The following is a 22,261-nucleotide window of genomic DNA, read 5'->3' as shown; positions in this document are numbered from 1 at the left end:
TTACCTTTTTGCCCATCAACCATCATCTAACCTTTATCTTCCTCAATTTTGCAATGGATGCCGTTAACAGAAAAAGTTTGATTACCTTTTTGCCCATCAACCATCATCTAACCTTTATCTTCCTCAAACATCTGCCCGCCGACCACCAACTGATTGAAACCCCCCATACCAGCCATGCTCTCTCTCTCTCTCTCTCTCTCATATCAACCGCACCCCATCATCAACAACTGCCTCTTTTAGCATTAACGGTCAACTGAAACCCCTCCCACACCATCCATTCTCCCTCACCAGAATACATGAACTGGGTCTCTCTCTTTTACATAGCACACTAGGTCTTTATTTTGCCTAATTTATACGAGCCCCCCATCTGCGGCCATTTTCCCCAATTTAACCAACCCACCACCAGTTCCGTTCCATTAAGTAATCTGTTGATGCCTCTTTTGTAGAAATAATTTTTTTGGAAGCAAAGGTTAACAGATTCACAATCAATCTATTTGTCTTGTAACGCTTCCAAACCTTTGTATATTAAAAAAATTATGTCACTGGAATTAATGCACAAGAGATTCAAATGTTACAGTTTGTGTGAGAGAATAAAATTCATCCATGCACGAGTTATTCTTCCTACCACAAAAACGAGACTCATGTTTGGTTAGTCAGTGGTAAGTGAATGGTTCCAGTGGTTTTTGTAGCTATGTCAATCAACAACATTCAACAATTGGTGGGTGATTGACAATTTTTGGTTAAGATAAGTAATCTATTGACTGTTGGGGTTCATTGGTGTGCTATACAAAGGGAAAGGAAGGAACAGAGCAAACCACGACAATTTTGCAAAGCATATATATACCTATATGTATGAAGCATATATAGCATATATATAAGCCCTGATTGGCTATGAGATAACAAAATAAGGGCAATTTAATCCTAAAATTTTATTTAGTCTGTCATGTGCCTACCACATGCCATGTTTCCATCCAAATTTCTAACTGTTTACTAACATAGAGGGTAAGCGTCACAAGATATAACATAAAGGAGGCAAAGTGTTAAAGAGTTTTAAACTTTAGGGAGGCAAAGTAAAAAGTGATCATAGTTCAAGGGGGTTTATTGTAATTTACCCAAATAGAACCTATCAAACAAAAGATTGTGTCTCATACACGAGTAGGGTCAGCTAGGGTTGTCTACAACACAAACAAGTGTACAGTTATTTTCAATAAATTAATAGCTCCTAAAGTAAGATCGTTGTGTAGAAAGACTAAAATGGAATCCAAGAAAGGGCTAAAATGGAATCCATTGTTACCACAAATTGAATACAGAAAAAAGAGCAATAATACATACCACCAGTCAATGTGACCAAATCACAACCCACCAATGTGAAAATCCAAGAAGAAACTTTCAACCATATGTCAGCAATTGCAAGAGTTTTAAGAAAGATTGATGGGTTGGCCACACAAATGCTCCAACTCGCTTTCTAAAACTTTCGACAAATTTGCTTTAGTCCGCCTATAAACCCAAGCTTGAGCATCTTGATCCCAATCAAACCTTGATGGACCACTGCATCAAGAATATAATTTTTCAGACAATCAGAGAAAAGACAAAGTGCAAAGGTTATTCTATTCAAAATTTAAACATCGTTTGGTGGGATCAACATATCCCTCCTCTTTATATTCCTTCAGGATTTATTGAGATGACTGAAAAAAAAACTAATGGTGAAAAAAGGCACAGATTTTAGTGGGATCACATCACATTATACAGCCACAAAATTGTTCTGTATAGATGGACAACCTTCATGGATTAGGAAAAAGAAATGGAGTTCAAACTCATTAAGATGCATTTGGAAAGTGACTTTGAAGATGATTATCGTGGAGCACAGTTTTCCTGCTTTCAACAATGGTACTGTTGGTGCTGTTGATGATATGTGCGAATCAAAACTCACCGCATGGCATATGGCCACCAAGCCTAAACGATATAATTTAACGGAGTACAAGGGATAAAGAAATCTGCAAACTCTTGACCTTTCTTGCCACCCATAATGATCCCCTCTCTCTCTCTCTTCCCCTTTTATTTTCCCATTCTCCACTTTTTTTTTTTTTGGCCTCACTTGTGTTTTACGTTCAACATTAATCATATATATTAGCAGAGCCACAGTCAGAGTAACAATAAAAAGAAACAGTGACACCTCACCAAAATCCGTATGCACTGTTGGACACAGATATCAAAATATTAGAAGAACGGAATGAAGAAGAAACCTCTGTTACATTGTCTGGAAAAAAAACACAAATGGGAAAACGAAGATGGCAAGACGAAGAGAGAGAAAAGGAGGGAATTCACTTGGAATGGGAGAGAAGAAAAAACAAAATTATAATGTTTAATCAGGTGGCCCATGTGCCACACAGCTAGTTTTGATTCACACAGATCAGTAACATAACAGCACTAAGAGCAATTTCAACCACACTGTTCATTTTTCACTAGCTAAAATCTATATGTATAAAAAAAAAAATAAAAAAAGATCTATTCTTTATTTTACCTAATTACTTTTTTTATCTATGTACTCCAACAACGCTACTCTTTATTGTACCTATCTATACAAACAACACAAACTGTTTGAAGAGCCTCCCAAAGCTCTTCAAATGTAGCTAGTCTTGAAGAATTTTGTTAAAATAACTATTCTAATAGCTAGCCCGTTAGAGTGACTAAAATATTATGATGCTAACTATAATAGCTAGTGGGCTTTGTTAATAGCAAAACAGTGCCTGATTATCGTGATGATGGGAGGATTAGAAATAGATAATACTGAATTCTGAATGTCTTGATTTTCACACCAGCAAAGAACTTGGCCAATTATGAACTTGAGAAGTCATAGGTTCTGGACTCCATATAGGGATGATACACACAAGTTAACTTATGGCCAAGCACACAAACAACATGGAACACCGTTATCAGAACCAAACCCAAAATTAAATCAGTTAAGGGACCAGTTCATTGGTTCAACTGGTTATATAATTAATAAATTAAAAAATATAAATATGAAAATAGAAAAATAAGATAAAATGTTAAAAAAAATACATTAATACTTAACCATGAATAAAATTTCTATGAAACATCATATTTCATCAATTAATTTATTTGTGGGAGTGAGTTTTGTGTAATTTTGTAAATGAAACTCTGATAGTGTTTCTCCAGTCCCAATTGTTCAATCTTTCTCACATGTTTTGTTTTATTTATCCTTTTACTTTATGTTTGCTAAAGACTAAAATGGCAATAGTTATTCGATACTGGAGTGGAATTAATTTTAAGCAAATAGAGGTTTTTAACAATTTCACATGACTTGGCCTGTTCTTAGTGAACTGCACAGTTCAATTGGTTCTACAAAGAACTGGTTGTTCCATAGTTCAAAGTGGTTCACTAGCATTTCTGGTATAATATTAGAACCAAACCAGTCTAAGTCTGGTTCCTCGTTTAAACAGCTGAATTGGTTGGCTTGGGTTGGTTCTGATAACGCTAATTTGGACCGATAACAAGATTACTATCTGAAAAGATGGACCAGACAAAAAGTTCCCTCCATCATGGATATGTGAGCATATAGGCTTCAAATACACTGCCGAAGAAAATGTGCAGAATCAAAAAAACATATTTTGTAATATTAAAATGTCCATGTTTGTGTGCATTTTACGATAAGTTAAAGCATTAGAACATGTGTGTGTGTGCACATGTTTCAGATAAGGCATCAAAACCTTTATGAAACAAAACTTGAAGCATGAACTTATAAACCCTAGAATGAACCCGGGCTTCCAATGAGCTCATAACAAAACATAGATATGGAAGCAGATCCTTGAACAAACACAGGTTTTTCTTATTTTAACGCATTAATCTTTAATTTTTTTTCCACATTAGGAAATGTTACGGTTAAACTATTTCCATATCAGTCATCAGGCTGTCTGTCAGCAGACTCAGCACAGTGCAATCCCCACAGGACTGTAACCTTTTGATCTACATCAAGCATTTTGTACAATCTCCTATCCAAATTTTGTTTTAATCTTTGAAGATTCTGTTTTTGGCACATTCATCATTTGAATAATACAGATGACAGCACAAGAGGCCTACTAAATTTCTCCAAAAAAACACGAGGATAAACATTTTATAGCAAAGTTACACATAAATGACATTAATCAACAACAGGGCAAATGCATCAACTCATTCTGTACGAAGTAACTACCTTACAGGGGAAGACAGCCAGATTTGTCTATTAGGTGTTTGTTTGTTCAATACATAGGTGCCCGAAGCCCCAAGCTTCATTGTTAAAACCTGGTTCTGCCAAATCCATGCCAGAGGTATGTGAGAACAAACACAATTTTTTCAGAAGTTGAAAAATATGAACAATAAACAATCAGTCTCACCCCATAATCTATATCGAAACCATCAATATCGACAGAATCCCCATATTCCTATCACAAGAAAAAACAATGCCCAATTAGTACACATTAATGTGTGTTTGGGAGGGAAAAGATTGGATACACACCTAACCTTTGGCATAGTGCACAAAGTGATTGTCCCATGACTTAAACCCATAACCTCAAGGTTATTAGGCCAATGTTTTAAATGTGGGATGTTAAAGCACAGTAACATTAATTGCCATTCCAATTTAATAACGTTGCCATACAGAATAATATAAGACACACAATAGTAAAATAAGTGCTAGCCATCCTATTAAAACACCCTATTTTATCTACAAATTCAAATTATATGCTTCCAAATACTTCCATTGCCCCCCCTTTTTTTTTTGTTACAGATTAAGTAAATCAATTAGACAATTTAAAATTAAGGCTCCCTTTGGATGAGTGGCAGCATTTCAAGTGAAGGGATTTGAGAATGAATTTTATAAAATTATAAGAAGATTAGCTATTAAAGGTACATTGATAACCCTAAAGTGGAGGATTGAATAGAGCTATGAAACATGTATTTAGTTAATGCTCTATTTCATTCATTGGAATGAGATGGAATGGTGATTCCTTAGGCTTACCTATGGAATGGCCATTCCTTTAAAATAGTGAAAGATGATTCTATTTGTAATGCATTTGTGATTATTTTTTTAGTCTAACCAAACATGGGAATGAATATTTTGATGAAATGATCATTCCATTCCACTTCATTCCAATGAACCAAACACTACCTAAGATCCTCGTACAAATAAAATCTTTTATGGAATGATTTCAAATAACTATTTTCACCAAGTTATTTGAAATCCATCAATATAAAGCTATCAAATCTATTCATGATATCTAAATTTAAAGTATTACATTGAATTGGAAGATATACTTCTCAAATAATTGACGTCAAATCCATTCATTTCAACCTAAAATTTCTGAGATCATCCACTAGAACACCCACTCCATAAAAATTTAGTTGAAAGACCAATTAATTGTATTGCATGTTAAGGTGGGATAGCTTAAGGCTCATGGATTTGGATAGGGAAAGAGAAAAAGTGCGTGAAATATAGCTATATTTCATTCACATTTCACCAACTTTTTCCCTTTCTCTTTACAAATTTTTACCCAAATCTATGATCCAAACACAACCTAAAAAAAGAGGAACAAGTTATGTTAGCTAAAAGGATCACACATAGTACCGGTGTTTTAAAAAGCTCTAGGTGCATTGAGGCGCTAAGGTCTCTTAGAACTTAAGCGTGAGGCACAAGATGAGAAATGCGCCTCATCGAAGTGAAGTGCAAGTCGTTGAAGATAACCAAAATATTAATATAAGTGAAGTTTTTAACATAAAACAAATATTCTTGAATTTTCAACCAAAAAAAATAAAAATAAAAAAAAAAATAAAAAAGAAGAACAACATTCAATATTTCAAAAATTATGAAAAATAACATTCAACGTTTCAAAATTTTCTCAAAAATAACATTCAATTTTATTTTGCCTATACTATTTATCTTTCTTTATCAATTTATTAACGTGATTGTTTATTTTTTTTAAGATAAGGAACTCACACCATACCTTAGTGGTTTTAATTTTAAATTGGGACCAAATTGCCTGATAGCTTCAATCATTGGCCCCGAAACTATTGTAATTTACTACTTTGAAAGGAATTCCAAAGCCATATATCCATCTTGCAATCCTAGAGCTTTTGCTTAATGCCTAGAGCTTTTTTTGATATAAAAATTGGGGCTCAAAGCATGTGTTTACATTTTATATTAAAGGGGTTGTAATTCCATATAGTTACACACACAAAGAATAAGGATGGAGCAAAAATTCAAATGAAACGCATGAGATGTGCGCCTCACACCTAAACCTAAGGCACGGGCCGCAAATGCGCCTTTCCTACTGCGCCTCACCTCAAGCTGTCTGAGGCGCCTTAGGTGTATCTCGGTGCACCTCGCGCCTAAGTGCACACTTAGGCATGCCTTTTAAAACACTGCATAGCACAAGCCAACGCGATAGTATCCTTTAGTTTAAGGCCAAGAAGGATCCATCCACTATAAACGAAAACAATTTGCCTTGGAGAATTCATAAAATTTGTATGAATGACTATTGGGATTCAAGTAAAAACAGGTACATCCAAAACCTAACTATTAGACTAGAACTCATTAATATTAGATATTTTGTCACCATCACCTCTAATTTCTCTAGCAGACCATGTATTGTGGAATCAGCTAGGTTGTGAAAGTCATCCTCCTGCAGTACACAACTGTATTCACATTAATCATTAGCAATTAAACCTTCACCGCTAACAAACCAATATTTAAAAACCAAAATTGAGAAAAAAAAGAAGGGTTAGTCATAAAAATTCGCAATCTTTTCCTTTCTCATGAAACCATAATACACGGTTTGGTTGCTAAGAAAATGTAGGAAGAGAATCGAAATTAAAACGGAAAAATTAAAAAATTAATAACACTTGGTTGAAGTTAGAAAGGATACGCACTGGTAATCGATGGTCGCAGGGCCTTCGCCGCCATCGAGGTTGAGGGGGCGAGAGCAGAAGCTTCTAGAAGGGGGTGAGAGAGAGGGTCTGCGAGCACACTTGGAAGCTTCTAGAAGGTACGTAGAAGAACATAGAAACGATTTGTTGATCGTAGATGAAGAAGATGAAGGGGGTTTGAAAGCTCTGGAAACCAGCCTTCTGAGTCGAAGCAACTTCGTAGAAGAAGAACAAGAAGCCATTTTCTCGTTTGCTTCGAAGATCAGCCCTCGGCTTCATATGAACCGTGAGATATTAGGCCCAAACTACAGAAGCCTATAAACCACTTCTACAAATCTATTGGGTTGTTGTTGGGCTTCACCCAAATCAAACTATTTTTTGGGACACTTATCCCACCTCCTATAAACTAAACTTATTTCCTCACAAAGTCTCGAGTATAGATAAATTTATTATTTAATAATTTTTATGATAATTAATGATATTTTTTATTAAAAATTATTTAAAAAGTCACAAATTGTTAATTTTTAGTAACAGTTTAAAAAAAATCACAAAAAATGTCACTAATTATAAATTTTAGCAATAGTTTAAAAAAAATCGTCATAAAAAATCACTAATTTTTAACTTTCTGTGACAGTTTAAAAAATTTATTACAGAAAAATATTACTAATTATAAATTTTATCGACAATTTATAAAAATCATGATAAAAAAAGTCATTAATTGTCAATTTTTAACGACATACAAAAAATCGTCACAAAAAAATATTTTTAGTGACAATTTTTCTAAGACTTATTTTGAATATGACTTAATGAGAATTAAATTTAACTAATGACCTATTGATAGTTTACCCTAGAAATTTTAAAGAGTAGGCTTCTCTTAAATCTACATTTCAACTTTAGAGAACTTGGGGGCTCATGGAACTCCATTATAGTTCTATTTTAATAATTTAAACTATTCATTTTGTAGGATCCTTTGTATATATCATTCATAAAAAAAATTAGGTCCATCCAATAATTATAACTTTTTATTTTATTTATTTTTCTCCAAAAAAATTGATGGTGTATTTTTAAAAATATATTTGCCATACACTTTTTTGAAAATAAGTACGATAAAATGAAAATGTTACAATTATCAGATAAATTAATTTTTTTTTATTGATAATATACATTGAGACACTACAAATTAATAGTTTTGATCATCAAAATGGTCCCATGGTGAACTCTACACTACAAGCTCAAGTTCTCTCAAGTTGATATTTGAATTTGAGAAAAGTCCAACCCAATTTGTTACATGTTTGGGGAAATCCTATGGTACATGCTCCTCAAAAAGTGTACCATGTGCCCCATGTCATATTTTTTTGTGGTGTATGTTACGCATTTTTATGATAAATGTTACATAATTTGTTGGTAGAGTTATAATAATTTGTGATTCATAAATGAAATTATGCATTTTGTAGTAATATTACACTTTTTTGATCCAAACATTTTCTTACCAAAAAATATGAAATATTACCATAAAAGCGCGGAACTTTATTTCTTAATTGCAAATTGTCGTAATTCTAACAAACAAAAAAAAATACAACTTAACATTTACCACAAAAATGTATAACACATACTATAAAAATGTATAAAAAAAGTGCATATAATACATACGTTTTGAGTGGTTTATATCATCGCATTACGCACATATTTGCTCCTCCTTTTGATAATGAGAAAATTTTATGACTTTTTAAATGTATGTTTTGTATTTGTGGAATGATCATTTAGTACTTGTAATATACTTAGAAATTTATCAAAGTGATAAATTATTGAAACATTTATTTGGCTCTGTTTATGAGTTTTGATTTGTTTTTAATTTGTGTATATTAATTTATATTGAAATATGATATGAAAAGTAAAATTATAGTTAAATTGTATTTTTAAAAAATGTTTTTGTAATTATAAATTTATTATTAAAAGTTGGAGCAAGATTTATTAAAATAACTAGGGTTATTTACACGGATACTCCTAAGCTATTGAGAAGTATTATTTTGATCCCCTAAACTATGAAAACATACAAATAGACCCTTTAAACTATTGAGAAATATCACTTTGACCCTCCTAAACTATAAAAACGTACAAATGAAACATTTAAACTATTGAGAAGTATCATTTTGACCTCCTAAACCATAAAAGCGTACAAAGGGATCCTTAAACTATAAAAGCGTACGAATAGACCCCTTAAACTATTGGTGTGCTTCACTTTAACCCCTTCTATTACTGTACCGTTAGTTAAACCAAACTTTTGACATTTTTTAATTGACAATACCCTTCAACACTCTATATAACACAGCCAGTACCACTTTCTTTCAATTTTTCTCATTTTTTGTTTTATTATTTTTTTTAAATACTCTTTCTGTGAAAATATATTTACAAAGAATATTTAAAAATAATAATAATGGATGAATGCTTATATTTAAAAAACAATAATAATGGAATTATAAATATATAGAATATTGAACGGTATTTCGCCTAAAAAAATGTTTAAAAGTTTAGTTTAACTCACGGTACAGTAATAGAAGGAGTCAAAGTGGAACATATCGGTAGTTTAGGGGATCCATTTGTACACTTTTATAGTTTGAGGGTCAAAATAATACTTCTCAATAGTTTAAAGGGTCTATTTGTACGTTTTTATTATTTAAGGGGCAAAATAATATTTTTCAATAGTTTAGGGATATTCGTGTAAACAACCCTAGTTATTTTAATAAAAATGACTTTTTTCTATAAAAACTATTAAAGAGATTTCAATTTACTCCAATTTTTTCTCCAACAATATCAAATTTCTGAATGAAAGAAAAAAAATTTCAAGGGATTTGCACCCCTAATTACGGCCATTTGTGAGTTAAAAGATTGGGATTCTTTTTTTCAACTCCTTCATTATAGATCTTTACTAGTTTAAGGGAAAAAAAAAAGAAAAAAAAAAAGAGCATGCTAGTTCCGGTCTTTTTTTTTTCGGAGTCTTGTTACTGGCTAAAATACCCTTATAGTTGTAAGCACAAGCAACAATTGTTTTTAGATTTTGAATATATTTCAAAACTTATAAATTTGATAACTTTTGATCTGAATATCCATTTTTCATAAAATTTGTTTTTTTGGAATCCTTTTATCAAGATCTATTAAACAAGATTCATGACGAATATGAAATTCTGAAAAGAAAAAAAGTATGACATTTTCGCTGAATTTGCTATCCTCAAAGTTAGTGAAAAGTCACTGACTTCTAAAACTTATTCACTAAGTTGTACTTAAAGTCTAAATCAGTGAAATTTCAATGACTAAAGTCCAGACAATTGAGAAGTCAGTGAAATTGCTCTAACTTTTTGTCAGAAAAACCTAGTGATTTTTTTTTTCTTCAAAATTTCATATTTATCATGGATCTTGTTTGATAAATCTCGATGGGATGATTCCAAAAATATAAATTTTACAAAATATTGAGATTTAGATAAAAAGTTATTAAATTTTAAAATTTTGAAATACATTCGAAAATACAACTTGTCTATGGTAAAGAGAGAGAAGCCACTGGATAAAAGTTTAGGGTTAAAAGGGCTGTCTTTACATTTATATTGAAATTTGTCCTTATCTTCATGGAATTTTAAATCTTAGCCTTTGTTTAGTTGGGCTAAAAAAAGTACAAAAGGCAAAATAGGCTAAATAAGCTAAGAAGATAAAATGTCACATCCAAACCATAATCATTTTATTTTTTTTCTCACAAAAGTCAAAAAAACCAAACCAAACAAATTTTCTAGTCCCAAGCTAAAAAAAGTCTTGTCATGACCAAAACCCGCCTCTATAGATTTAGTATCGTAACCGGCCAGCAATATTGGTGTAACGCCCCCAAAATGCATGTCACGATGATCGTTATGTAATTCTGAATTAATATGATTTAATTTGGAAATATCTATTTGAATTGGGAAAATAACTGTTAGAGCTACGACTTTGGAACTGAAATTGATGACCTTAATGGGTTCAGAAATCGAAATTGAGCACATAGATAGACTAATGGGAATTTTCAGAGCTATCCGGAAAGTTTAATTGAAAATTGATTTCGTTTGATTCGCTAAGTTGTGTTTGGCTCATCATTTATACAATTATATATAAATAGATATACATGAGCCTTAGTGTTAGACTCAAGATAGAATAAAAATCTAAGAGAGAGACTTCTAGAGACTAAGAGAAGAAAATAAGAGAAAGAATGAGAACAAAGGGGGAATTAAGCAAAATCTTCACCAAATCAACCATCTAAGGTGAGAATTTTCTTCTAATTTCTTGCATCTAAGTTGTATCCTCCATGATATCATAGAAGCTAAGTGGAATTTAGGATTTGGGTTGATGTTAAGAACCCTAAAGAGAAGAATTGTAAGAAATAGCTTAAGATTTGATCACTTATGGCATGAGTTCATGAATTTTTGTTCATACATGTGAAATCTTGCATGGTTCTTTACTTGAGAAGGAAACCTATGAATTTTGAGAATTTGAGTTCAAACTTGCATGTTTACATTACACAAGAGTTGATTTGTTTTTATATGGGAACTTGCAGGCTGATTTAAAGTCATGAATTTTGATTTGAATTCATGATCTTTATTTGAAGTTGGAAAGGTTTAAATCTATATGTTTTGAAGTGTTTTGAGCCTTATTTTGTATACAAAGAAGTTGAGATTGCAAAAATGGAGAAGGTTCATTTTTAACAAATTTTCGAACTAGTTTTACACCCAGACCGCTTGAGCGGTTTGGGCCACCGCATGAGCGGCCGGACCTTCTTTGGCCAAAATTGCACATTGTTTCACTACCGCTTGTGCGGCCAATGCTACCGCACGAGCAGCCAAGCCACTGCACGTGCGGCCAACAGGACTGATTTTTCCAGTTTTGTTTTCTTTTTGTTTTCTGATTGTCGGGCCTTCATTTACATGGTTTTCACGTGTAATACACATCCATATGCATATCATAAACATGAGAAAGATTATAGAACGATTAAAGAAAGAAGAGAAATAACTGAACGAATATGAATCGAAGGGTAATGATGTAAGAACCAAAAGGCAAGTTGATGTGTAATAATAAATCATGTGTTATGTTATGTGCATTATCATTGTAGGTCACGAGGCAGGACCGACCAACCGCTATTGAGAGCCCACTGTGAGTAATATATCTGTAAAGATATATTTATATAGTATATGTTTAAACTGTTATCTGATAAGCTATGGTTTCTGAAATGTTAAATAGATACGTGAACGAGTATTCTATTTGCGAATCTATTATGGCATCCACAAATAGTCCTAAGTTATGAGAGATGGCATGTAAATACAGGTCCATGACATATATGTGATACAAGATCTCATTAGCCACTTCATTGTGGTGATATGGGTTTAATCAGTATCCAGAACCGATTACTCTAGTCGGATAACGATATGATATATTATGTGGGATGTACCATTATTATGTTCTGTCATGAGACTATACAAATATATGACTGATATGCTATGATCTGCTTTTTGATAAAGATATGTTGGAATTCATTCGCTAACCTCTTTACATTAATGTTATTCACTAGACTTTAGTTTACTATATATATATATATATATATATATATGTATAGGTGAGAGTTCTGGAGGACAAGTCTAGAAGGAGTCTTTAGCCAAGCCACCGTTTTGAAGCCTACCATGTGGTTTTGAGTGCCTCAGAGTTGAGGCTAGGCCTAGAAGGCCGTTGTCAAGCTTTTGATCGTGAAGTACACTTTTGTTATGTGCATATGTTATGTATAAGATGTTAAGCTATAAGTTATGTACTGAATGTGGGTAAATTAATGATTTTGCATGTAAATATTTGTTCATGTAGATGCACAGCTCATTGGACTATTGGTGTTTTTGAATACTGCTTCTGCTAGCCCTGAATATTTTATTTTATTTTTTTTTGATTTGTACAGGAAGGCCTTTGGTAATCATAGATTACTGGCCGGTTACGATGTTCAACCCATAGGAGTAGGTTCGGGTCGTGATAGAATGGTATTAGAGCACGAGTTAAATTACCCACGCATGTGTCCAATCGAGCTATAGGCTGTTCTAGAAAGAAATTAGGGCATTGCATCAGCATGTGTGAGTGTGTATGTGGAATTATATGAACTTATCTGAACCAAAAGGTAATGTAATAAAATGAAATGAAATGAAACTGAATACTATGAACATATCTAAAACTGACAATGAAAATGAAAGCTGTGAGAACTTTCCTTCTGCTTATTGTTACCTTGGGTGATGTATAGACCAATGGAGAATGCATGACGCACAGATGAATCTGAATCGTTGGATGCAAGAATAGACCGATTAGAAAGAATGGTGGAAATTTTAACTGAATTGGTAAGGCAGCAACAACAGAGACAACAATTTACACCTCCTCCGGTCCAAATTGAGATAAATAATGATGATATCATTGCTCTTACACAGAAATACAAGAAAATGAAGTCAACAAAATTTTGGAAGGGTATTGAACCGTTAAAAGCTGAGTCTAGGGTACTTGAAACTGAAAAGATCTTTGAAGTATTTCCTTGTAGTAAAGTACATAAACTTTTGTTGGCAACATTTATCTTGAAAGAAGAATCAAAGAGATGGTGGATGCTCATTCAAGATGGGAATAGAGACTTGACATGGGATCAATTTAAAGAAATTTTCTATGAAAAATACTTTTCGGAAGGTATCTGAATTTGAACAACTAAAACAAGGCGACATGACTGTGGCAAAATATGAAGCAAAATTTATTGAATTAGCCCGATATGCACCTCATATGGTTGACACTGACTACAAAAAGGCAAAGAAATTTGAGGACAGATTGGATGTCGAAGTGCTTGACTGGGTAAATATTTTGAAATTGGTAAAGTATGTGGATGTACTTGATAGAGCCTTGATGTCCGAAGCAAATATTGCTGCCTTAAAAATGTCCAAGTCAACAGCAACAACTGAAGGAGAAAGTAAGAAATTAAAGAAACATAAAATGGAAATAGTTAGTGAATCAATGGTCTCCGAGAGTGAGAAATCGAATTCAAGAACCAGTGACAACACAAGATGGGAACGCAGTGGAAACAATGGCATACCCACCTGTAGAAAATGTGGGAAGCAACATTGGGGCATTTGTCGCCGCCTTTCTGTAGCTCGCTTTAGATGTGGACAGGAAGGACACTTAGCCAAATCTTGTCCACAAGCCCACCCAAGCAATGAAAGACCGATTACCAACGGGATTGGATCAACAATAACACCAAGAACAAATGCAACTGCTACTGAGGAGGGGAGTAACCTTAGACAAAGAAAGGCATATACCCTAGTTACAGAAAAGACCCAAAATAATGAGACAGCTGATGCAGGTATTATCTTGATCATGTGCAAAATATTTATGTGAACATTAATGTGACATTGGCCTCTTTTGGGTACTTGGCTTTTAGCCATGTTTATGCGTTTGTAGCAAAAGCCAAAAGTTGGCTTTTTTGTATTTAAAGACATTTGGGAAGTTGGTTTTCAACCACTGGTGAAATTACAATTCTACCCCACATGGGTGAAATTGTAAATATTTTAAATTGAATAGGGGTAGTTTGGTCATTTTATTGTGATTTGATATCATAAACAAATAATAATAAAAAAAGTGAAAAGCAACTTTTTACCAACTTCCTAAATCACTTGTCTAAAAAATGCCAAAAGCTTGGTTAAAAGCCAAAAAGTCAATTTTTACCATATTCCCAAAACACCCCATTATATGCTCTTTGATTAGATGTATAGTTGGGAACTCACTGCATGATTAGAACTATGAACTCGCATGATAAACCTTAAATTATTCAACGTATAGAACTTTTGGAATTACGAATCTATGTTTCATGTTTAACCTTGCTGATGTCTGAAATGTTATTAGAACTGGTAGGATATTGTGATTGACTGAGATGTAGAGCTACTGTGTACGTTTGGAACCATTAAGCTATGATTTTGATATAACCATGAGAGGAGATAAATTCTGAACAATTAGAAAAATTGTTAACTGGATTGATTTTAACCCTTGGGACAAAGTTTATTTGCAAATAATGGAACCGAACATGTATCTGATTTGATTCCGTAAGTTGAATATTTACTTTGATCTTATGTGAAATATGAACGACAGATTATGGCATTATGATTTGGCCCGAACTTGGGTTATACCTCCAACTGATTGGGGACTACATGCATTGTTGAAGAATGATTGCTTGGGTACTACTTTTACTATCATAGGATTGGTTGTTTAGAAAATGGCTGCTTCTGTGCTACTGCAATTAGAAAATGACCTGTGCTATGGGAATATATGAATTATGTGCTTAAGAGAATGGTTGCTACTGTGTTACTATACTTGGAAATTGATGCTATGGAACTTGTTGACAAGAAACCATTGTGATTATAAACCCTACCTACTGGGGAATATATGATTTTGTACGTCCTGCAATAGACTACTACAGCCTTATCTTATTTTATATTTGATTTTATGAGATAGATATAAGGAGTTGTTTTAGAATTTTGCATGACTAAAATGGAACATCGAAATGAATACCTGCAAAAAATCGTGGGTTTGCTTTATATATTGATAACTTCTGAGTAACTGTGATGAATCCCGGCTTGACCTGTGAACTGTTCAAACTGAGGAATAAATTGAACATCTGTAACAAAATTGGATGATAATATGAGATCGAGATTTCGGATCGAGTTACATGGTAACATAAGTTTGGAGGACCAAACTTCTTAAGGTGGGGAGATTGTAACGGCCCCAAAATGTGTGTCACGATGATCGTTATGTAATTATGAATTAATATGATTTAATTTGGAAATATCTGTCTGAATTGGGAAAATATTTGTGTAGACACCCCATTTTTGACCATCCTCAAGACTTGGACGTCACCGTTCGAATGCTCGATGATCATCCATGTTCGTGTTCGTTTTGAGTTCCCGGAGGCCTCGGTTACGCACCTTGCCTCAGGATCTCTTAACTTGCCTGTTCTTTGCTTGGTTTTGCACCAAGGACTTGTGTTTTGTACTTCTGGGGGTGAGAAGAGGCTTGTTAGCCATCCCTGAAACCCACCGGCCGTGGCATGATGCCACCGGCCTTGCCCTTTTTCTACTGACCAAATGTTTGGTCGGTCGGCACTTCTTCTAGGTGTATCGGCCTTTTTGTGTGGTCGGCCGACCATTAATTTGGCTGGTTGTCTCTTTTTTGGCCGATACCTCCTTTTTGCCTTTTTCAAGCATTATGCATGCCAGCTGTGCCAGTTGGAGTGCACGGACCTGTCCTCCATACACGTGTATGGAGGAATTTGCACCCTTTGCACCTTTTTGGTCTAGCTTCTTGGGGAAGCTTGGACCTTTGTCTTAGCTTCCTCAAGAAGCTTGGACACCTGTCCCAGCTTCCTAAGAAAGCCTTGGCCCCTTTGCCTTGGCTTCTTTAGGAAGCCTTGACCCCTTTGTTAGCTTCTCTTGGAAGCTTAACACTTTTCCTTGTCTATTTAAGGAGACCTTCCTCCTCCTTTGAAGGGGTTCAGCAAAACCAGACCTAATTACATATATCTCTGATATATATATCACCCTCTCTCTCTATATCTCCCCCTCTCTCTTGATTTGTGTGTGTTTGAGGGCCTAAAAGTGTAGTTTGTTCTTAGTTTTGCACTAGAACACATAGTATTACACCATACTTCGACTTTGGAGGTGTTGAGGGTTTGTTCTTCAAGTTTTGAGCTGGTTTTGATCAGAAGAAGGTGGCTGCACTTGCTGTTCTTGAAGTGTTCTTCAAGGGTAACACTTTTGCTTTATTTTTTCCAAACTTGCACTAGTATTTAACCTATCTTGCATACTGATTTAAGCTTTGTGTATAATTGAAAAAAGTCTTGTATTTGCATGCTTAAGATATTTCATTAAGGTCACTTTGGTGTTGGGGGTCGACCTCCCCCTCTTAGGCCTTGTTTGGCCCTTTTGTACTTTGTTTGTTGAGCTTTGAATCCTTTTGTGCATTGGCCTTCCCACCACTGAAATCCAAAGGATTTTCAGTGGTGAAGAAGGGGTCTTGAAGTCTTGCATAGGGGAGGGATACCCCTCTCCCTTTGTCTCTCTTTTGTTTGCATTTTTGGCTCATAAGGGTAGCATGTATGCTTAGTTGCTTTTGGCTTCATTTCAGAGATTTTTGGGTGTTATTTAGTCATATTATATCTCTGTTTTTGGTCGGATTAATGGCCCCTTGCATGCTTAATATACTTGCTTTGTATTTCCTTATTTTGCCTAGAAGTGCATCATGCATTTAGCCTACCATGCTCTCATGTTTTTGTCACGACCCCAACCCGCCCCTAGTAGGATGGTGCCGTGATGGCCAGTAATCCGAGATTACCGAAGGCCAACTTTCAAAATTCACACACAATCAGAGTATAAATATATGGGGCTTATAAGTGCGGAAGCAATAATCTAAAATACAAGTGGTCCATAAGAGCAGTGCATAAGTCAAATGAAATGGCATACATCTTTACGTAGCTTTACAACTTGAATACAAATAGAAGTGAAGTACAAAAATACATGTTACATCTTAACAAAAGGCTTCTCAAGCCGACATAAACAAAATACATGGAATACAACTAAAAGCATAATCTACAGGATTGCCGACATCCTCACTGCCGGCATATCATGCATGCAAAACACACATCTCGGCGTAGCCGACTTCTTGCTTGTTACCTACATACATACATAGGGAGGGTGAGCTTGGATACTCAGTGAATGGTACAAGTAATAAAGGGGTTAAATGAATGATACCCGAGATCTTTGAAAAACATACATATTATATCCTTGTAAAAAAACATACATAACATAGCTTAGCTTGACTTGAAATAAAACATCATTCGAAACTTGGTCTTTCAAAACTTGTTTGCTTACTTAACATACGTCAACTTAAAACATGGGGTGATGACATCCCGGGCAAAACAAAAACATAACCTCGGCATTGAGCACACCCGTTCATAGTCCGTCGGTGGCCGATATCTTAACAAGGGTGCTACTTAGGCTTAACGTCCCCTAGCACGAAAGGACAGTGCTACCTAGGCTTAAAGTCCCCTAGCACGGAAGGACTATGCTACATAGGCTTAAAGTTCCCTAGCACGGAAGGACTTGTGCCACAAATGTTTAAAGTCCCCTGGCACGTACGGACTATGTTACCTAGGCTTAACGTCTCCTAACACGAAAGGACGGTGTGACTTAGGCTTAACGTCCCCTAACACGAAAGGACGGTTCCAAGAATGTCATCTAAAACAAAGCTTATACTTGATACATAAAATAGGGATATCATTCATGCTTAACAAATACTTTTATCAAAACAAGGCAAGGCTTTATCAAAACCTTATAACATAGCTTTATTAAAAATACCACTCACATAGTTCTTGGGACGTCGGGATCATGGCAAGGGTCCAAGTCCTACAAACACATGGCAGAGCATACTAAATGCACTTCTCAAAACAAGTCTTACATGCATGCAAATGATCTCGAAAAACATGCCGGAAGTCAAAACACTGTTTTACATGTCAAGAAGACATGCTGGGTACCAACCAGGTCTTTACCGAGGTCCCACACCTCATGGCCGAGGTGTGGCTACCTAGGCTTCAGCGTGCAGCTGCATGCCGAGGTGCACACAAGACAAACTAAAGGCGTAAGTGATCATGCAAGGTAGGCCAAGGTGAGATACGATGCTTGGCCTAAGTGTGAGGTCTAGGTAAGAGTGATCTCGGCGACTACACCTCGGGAAGTGAGGTCTGGAGATCTGGGTTTCCACCCGTGAAGAACAGGAAGAACATGAATATGAAGATCATGAAAAACATGAATGCTAAAATCATAACTTCTTTATTACAAAATTTGGGTTTTCATGCTATGAGTTCGAAAACATGGACCTGGGTACCCATACTTGAAAATCATGTGAAAAAAAACGCAAAAACATGGATCTTGGCATGAGCCTTCGGATCAAAACATGACTTTTCTTGAAGAACACATGAATGCTATTTTCTCTTTCTAAAATCGAACTTCAAAGCAATGCATGGCTTACAAATCATATTCAATCATCCAATGCAATAACATAAACATAAAGAACGACAAGGGCAGATTAAGAATCTAACCTTAGAATACGGATCTAACAGTTCGATCTCAAGGAATCAAGCTTAGAAATCCACTCTCCCTCAAGAACTCTTCTCCCTCTTCTAGAGCTTCTCTCTCCTCCTCCAAACAAAGATATAGAAATGATAGGTTTTCTCTCTCTATCGGCTGACTTAACACTCAGCTCGGACACGTGGCAACGGCTGGTTGGTCCTCCTCAAAAAGGTGACAGATTGACAAGACAAGACTATGACAAAGTGTATCTAACAAGCTACCCGGTAAGGCACTCCGGCAAGTGATGACATCGGCTAACAACATGACTTCGACAACTAAGGTAACAATGACCTTGGCTAGGAAGGACAACACTTGACTAAGTTGTGCCACACCTTGGCCTAGATATGCCACACCTCGGTCTAGGTCATACCACTCCAGGACAAGGTCACTTGGGTGCAAAGGTAACATCTCGGCCTAGATAATACACATCTCGGCCTTGGTGATGAACACCTCGGCCTAGATAATGACATCTCGGCCAATATGTCAGGTCGAAGGTGGAGGTCAAACAAAGGGGTTCCAAGACAACTCAAGATGACCTCGGCTTGGAATGATCTAGGCTTGACATAACCTAGGCTTGGCATAGTAGGGAAAGGACAAGGCATGCAAGCAACACTTAGACATAACACATAAACACAAAGCAAGACAAGATTCATGAATGCAAACTTAACAAGACAAAGCTATGTAAATGAACATGAACATGACTATAACATGAGTATGGGTTGTTACAGCAACTTAACATGGCAAAACATATAAATGCATGCAAGCATGATTAGGACATGAATGTGGGTTGTTACAGTTTTTGCCTAGCTTTGTGAAGCTTTTGGTCATGTTTCATCATGCTTGAGGTCTGTTAGGTATTGATTTGGTCATGCCTTTCATGTTTTGTATAGTCCCTTTGCATTCTAGCATGTTGGCATCGGGTGTGTAAGTCATTAGCATGCATTACCTTGGCTATTTCAGTGATTTGGAATCACTTGTTATGTCATTTTAGTCCATGTTTTGTGCTTACATTCTTACATTTGTTCTCCTTTTAATGCCTTGAAGAGATGTGGTCTCATGCTCCATGTTTGGGCTTTTGTGCATGCCTATGTGTTTGAGTCATTCGAGCTGCCATAACAGTGGGTTTTGGGACTTGTTTTGGTGCATTGTAACTCTGTTTTTGGTTGCATAGTCCATACCATGTTTGCTTGGGATAGGTGTTGGGCAATGCTCTCTTTTGTGGCCTTGAATGCCTTCTATTTCGCACCCATTCCCTAGCATGTTTTGGCGTCATTCTTCACATGCTTTTTAGAGTTTAACATGAGTGTTTAACGTCCATGTATATCGCCTTCAAGTATGCCTAGAGGTGTCCCCTTCCATGCTTAGATGATGAACCTTGTTGTGTGCATGTTTGCATGCATAATTGGTGCTCTTTTGCACCATCTTTGGCCATTGTTTTGGGGCATGGCTGAGGCCTCCCATTTCAGTTTAAGAGCACCCTTGTACATAATTGCATACTTGGCATGATGTATATTGCATTACATTAGTTGCATGCTTGCATTATATCTTGTTTGCATTTTTGCATATTGCTTAGCTAATGGCATCACATGACCTTGTTGCATACTTGGCATACTAATGTGACATTAGATTAGCTTACATGTCTTGGTAGTATTGCATTGTATATGGCATACATGCATTGCATCTTGTTTGGTTTGGGGTGTCAAACCAAACTTGAGGAATGAGGCGTGTTCGTACTTAAAGTGACGAAACATGTCTCACTCCTCGGTCGCCAATACCCTTGACCTCACATGATAGGGCATGAGGCATTCATTTCTTTTGTGCATGCATTTACATTGAATGGCAAACTTGGCCTCTTAGGCCATCATGCCTCGAAATGCATAATTGATGGCCTGAGGGTCGAGGGCCACACCCCCTTGAGTCCATAACATGATTGGGAGAGTGGCCATGCACACATTTGCTTGAAAATTCCATGCCATACACTGCTTGCCCTCTGCTACTGTCAACTGCAGGATTCTACAGGAATAAATGGCCGACCGGCCATCTCTAGTGCCGACCGGCCATCAGTGTCCAGCCGATGACACAAGCTTGGGCCGATAATCCCATTCCCATGGCCGGTGGCCTTTTGTTCTGGCCGGTGGCACTCCACAGCACTCAGAAGGAAGCTCAAAGCAGTTCTGGAAACTTTCACAATTTTCAGAGTAGCAAGACAGTGTAAACAGAGGCAATAGTGGCATGGTACGGGTTTCCGAGCAAGGCAAGTCAAGCATGCATCATCCATGCATTCTGAGGCAGGGCTGCGGCCACCTTCCTTCTGCATTTAATTCGTTAATTAATTAGAAGTTCTGTAATATTTAATTTAGTAGTATTCATTTGGTTGTGTAATATTTATTCGGACCCTCCGAGTGAGGGCAATTGTGTAATAAGTGTGCGTGAGTGTGTGTATGTCTTCCAACCCCACGTCTTTCTTCCCTTTTTATTTACCAGCTTTCAATGGTTAGTATTAGGGCATGTTTAAATTAGCATACCTTATGATATGCATCCATGCATCCATACATTTGTCTTACATGCACTGGGCTCGGCGCATCATACTAACTGCATTGTATTTCAATTCCAAGTTAAATACGTGTTAGCTGTAGCATCGTCACATGCCATCTTAGAATAGCCAAGCCCACTGTAGTTGCATCTTGCATGCATTGCATTAACCATCTTAACATGAACTAGGATCATGCATATGATTACTAACTAGTTTTTGTTTTGGCTTGGAGTACTCAGTAAGCATTTATGTTTTAGCATCCTGCATGAGTGTGAGTGTTGCCATGATAACATGCTTACCATGAGGCTATGTGCTTACGTGTTATAACTCCCTGAATGCCTGTGGGTGAAGGTTGGGTTACTTAAATTGGAACAATACATTGAATGCGAGTCTTAAGCCTCCCCTCGAGAGTGGCAAAACCATCTTTTCTAAGCCCACTTGAAGGTGGCAAAATCTGCATTTTAAGCCTACTTGCGGGTAGCAAACAGTTTTCAAAACAAACATGAAATGTTTTGTTTCAATTTAGGCGACCCAGTCTATACTTGTTTTGCTGCGCGCATCACATAGTAAATCTAGGCTAATAACCGGAATAAGAACGCATAATGTTTTCAAAACTAGATAT

General features: G+C 35.9%; 1 protein-coding gene across 1 annotated transcript; it reads right to left on the bottom strand.

Moving 5' to 3' along the window:
- Window positions 1–1,084: 1,084 nt before the first annotated feature.
- On the bottom strand, window positions 1,085–7,286 carry FH (frataxin-like protein). Its single transcript, XM_028202108.2, has 5 exons — window positions 6,922–7,286; window positions 6,615–6,687; window positions 4,392–4,439; window positions 4,211–4,305; window positions 1,085–1,548 (listed from the first exon to the last, which is right to left on the bottom strand). The coding sequence occupies exons 1-5, from the start codon at window positions 7,158–7,160 to the stop codon at window positions 1,419–1,421; spliced, it is 585 nt and encodes a 194-aa protein (XP_028057909.2). The 5' UTR covers window positions 7,161–7,286; the 3' UTR covers window positions 1,085–1,418.
- Window positions 7,287–22,261: the final 14,975 nt, after the last annotated feature.

This window comes from Camellia sinensis, chromosome 7 (genome assembly GCF_055761805.1).
Source record: "Camellia sinensis isolate YWXY chromosome 7, ASM5576180v1, whole genome shotgun sequence".
NCBI classification, from domain to species: domain Eukaryota; kingdom Viridiplantae; phylum Streptophyta; class Magnoliopsida; order Ericales; family Theaceae; genus Camellia; species Camellia sinensis.
Note: the sequence above shows the minus strand (reverse complement) of the source record. Positions and strands in the feature narration are given on the sequence as shown.

Bases quoted from the DNA above. Each gene is read 5' to 3' on its own strand.
- FH (XM_028202108.2), bottom strand. From the start codon at position 7,160: ATGGCTTCTTGTTCTTCTTCTACGAAGTTGCTTCGACTCAGAAGGCTG. The intron at 4,440-6,614 runs GTGATGGTGACA...TTCTTGTGATAG, and splicing joins GTCTGCTAGAGAAATTAGAG to GAATATGGGGATTCTGTCGA. The intron at 4,306-4,391 runs GTGAGACTGATT...TGGATTTGGCAG, and splicing joins GTTTCGATATAGATTATGGG to AACCAGGTTTTAACAATGAA.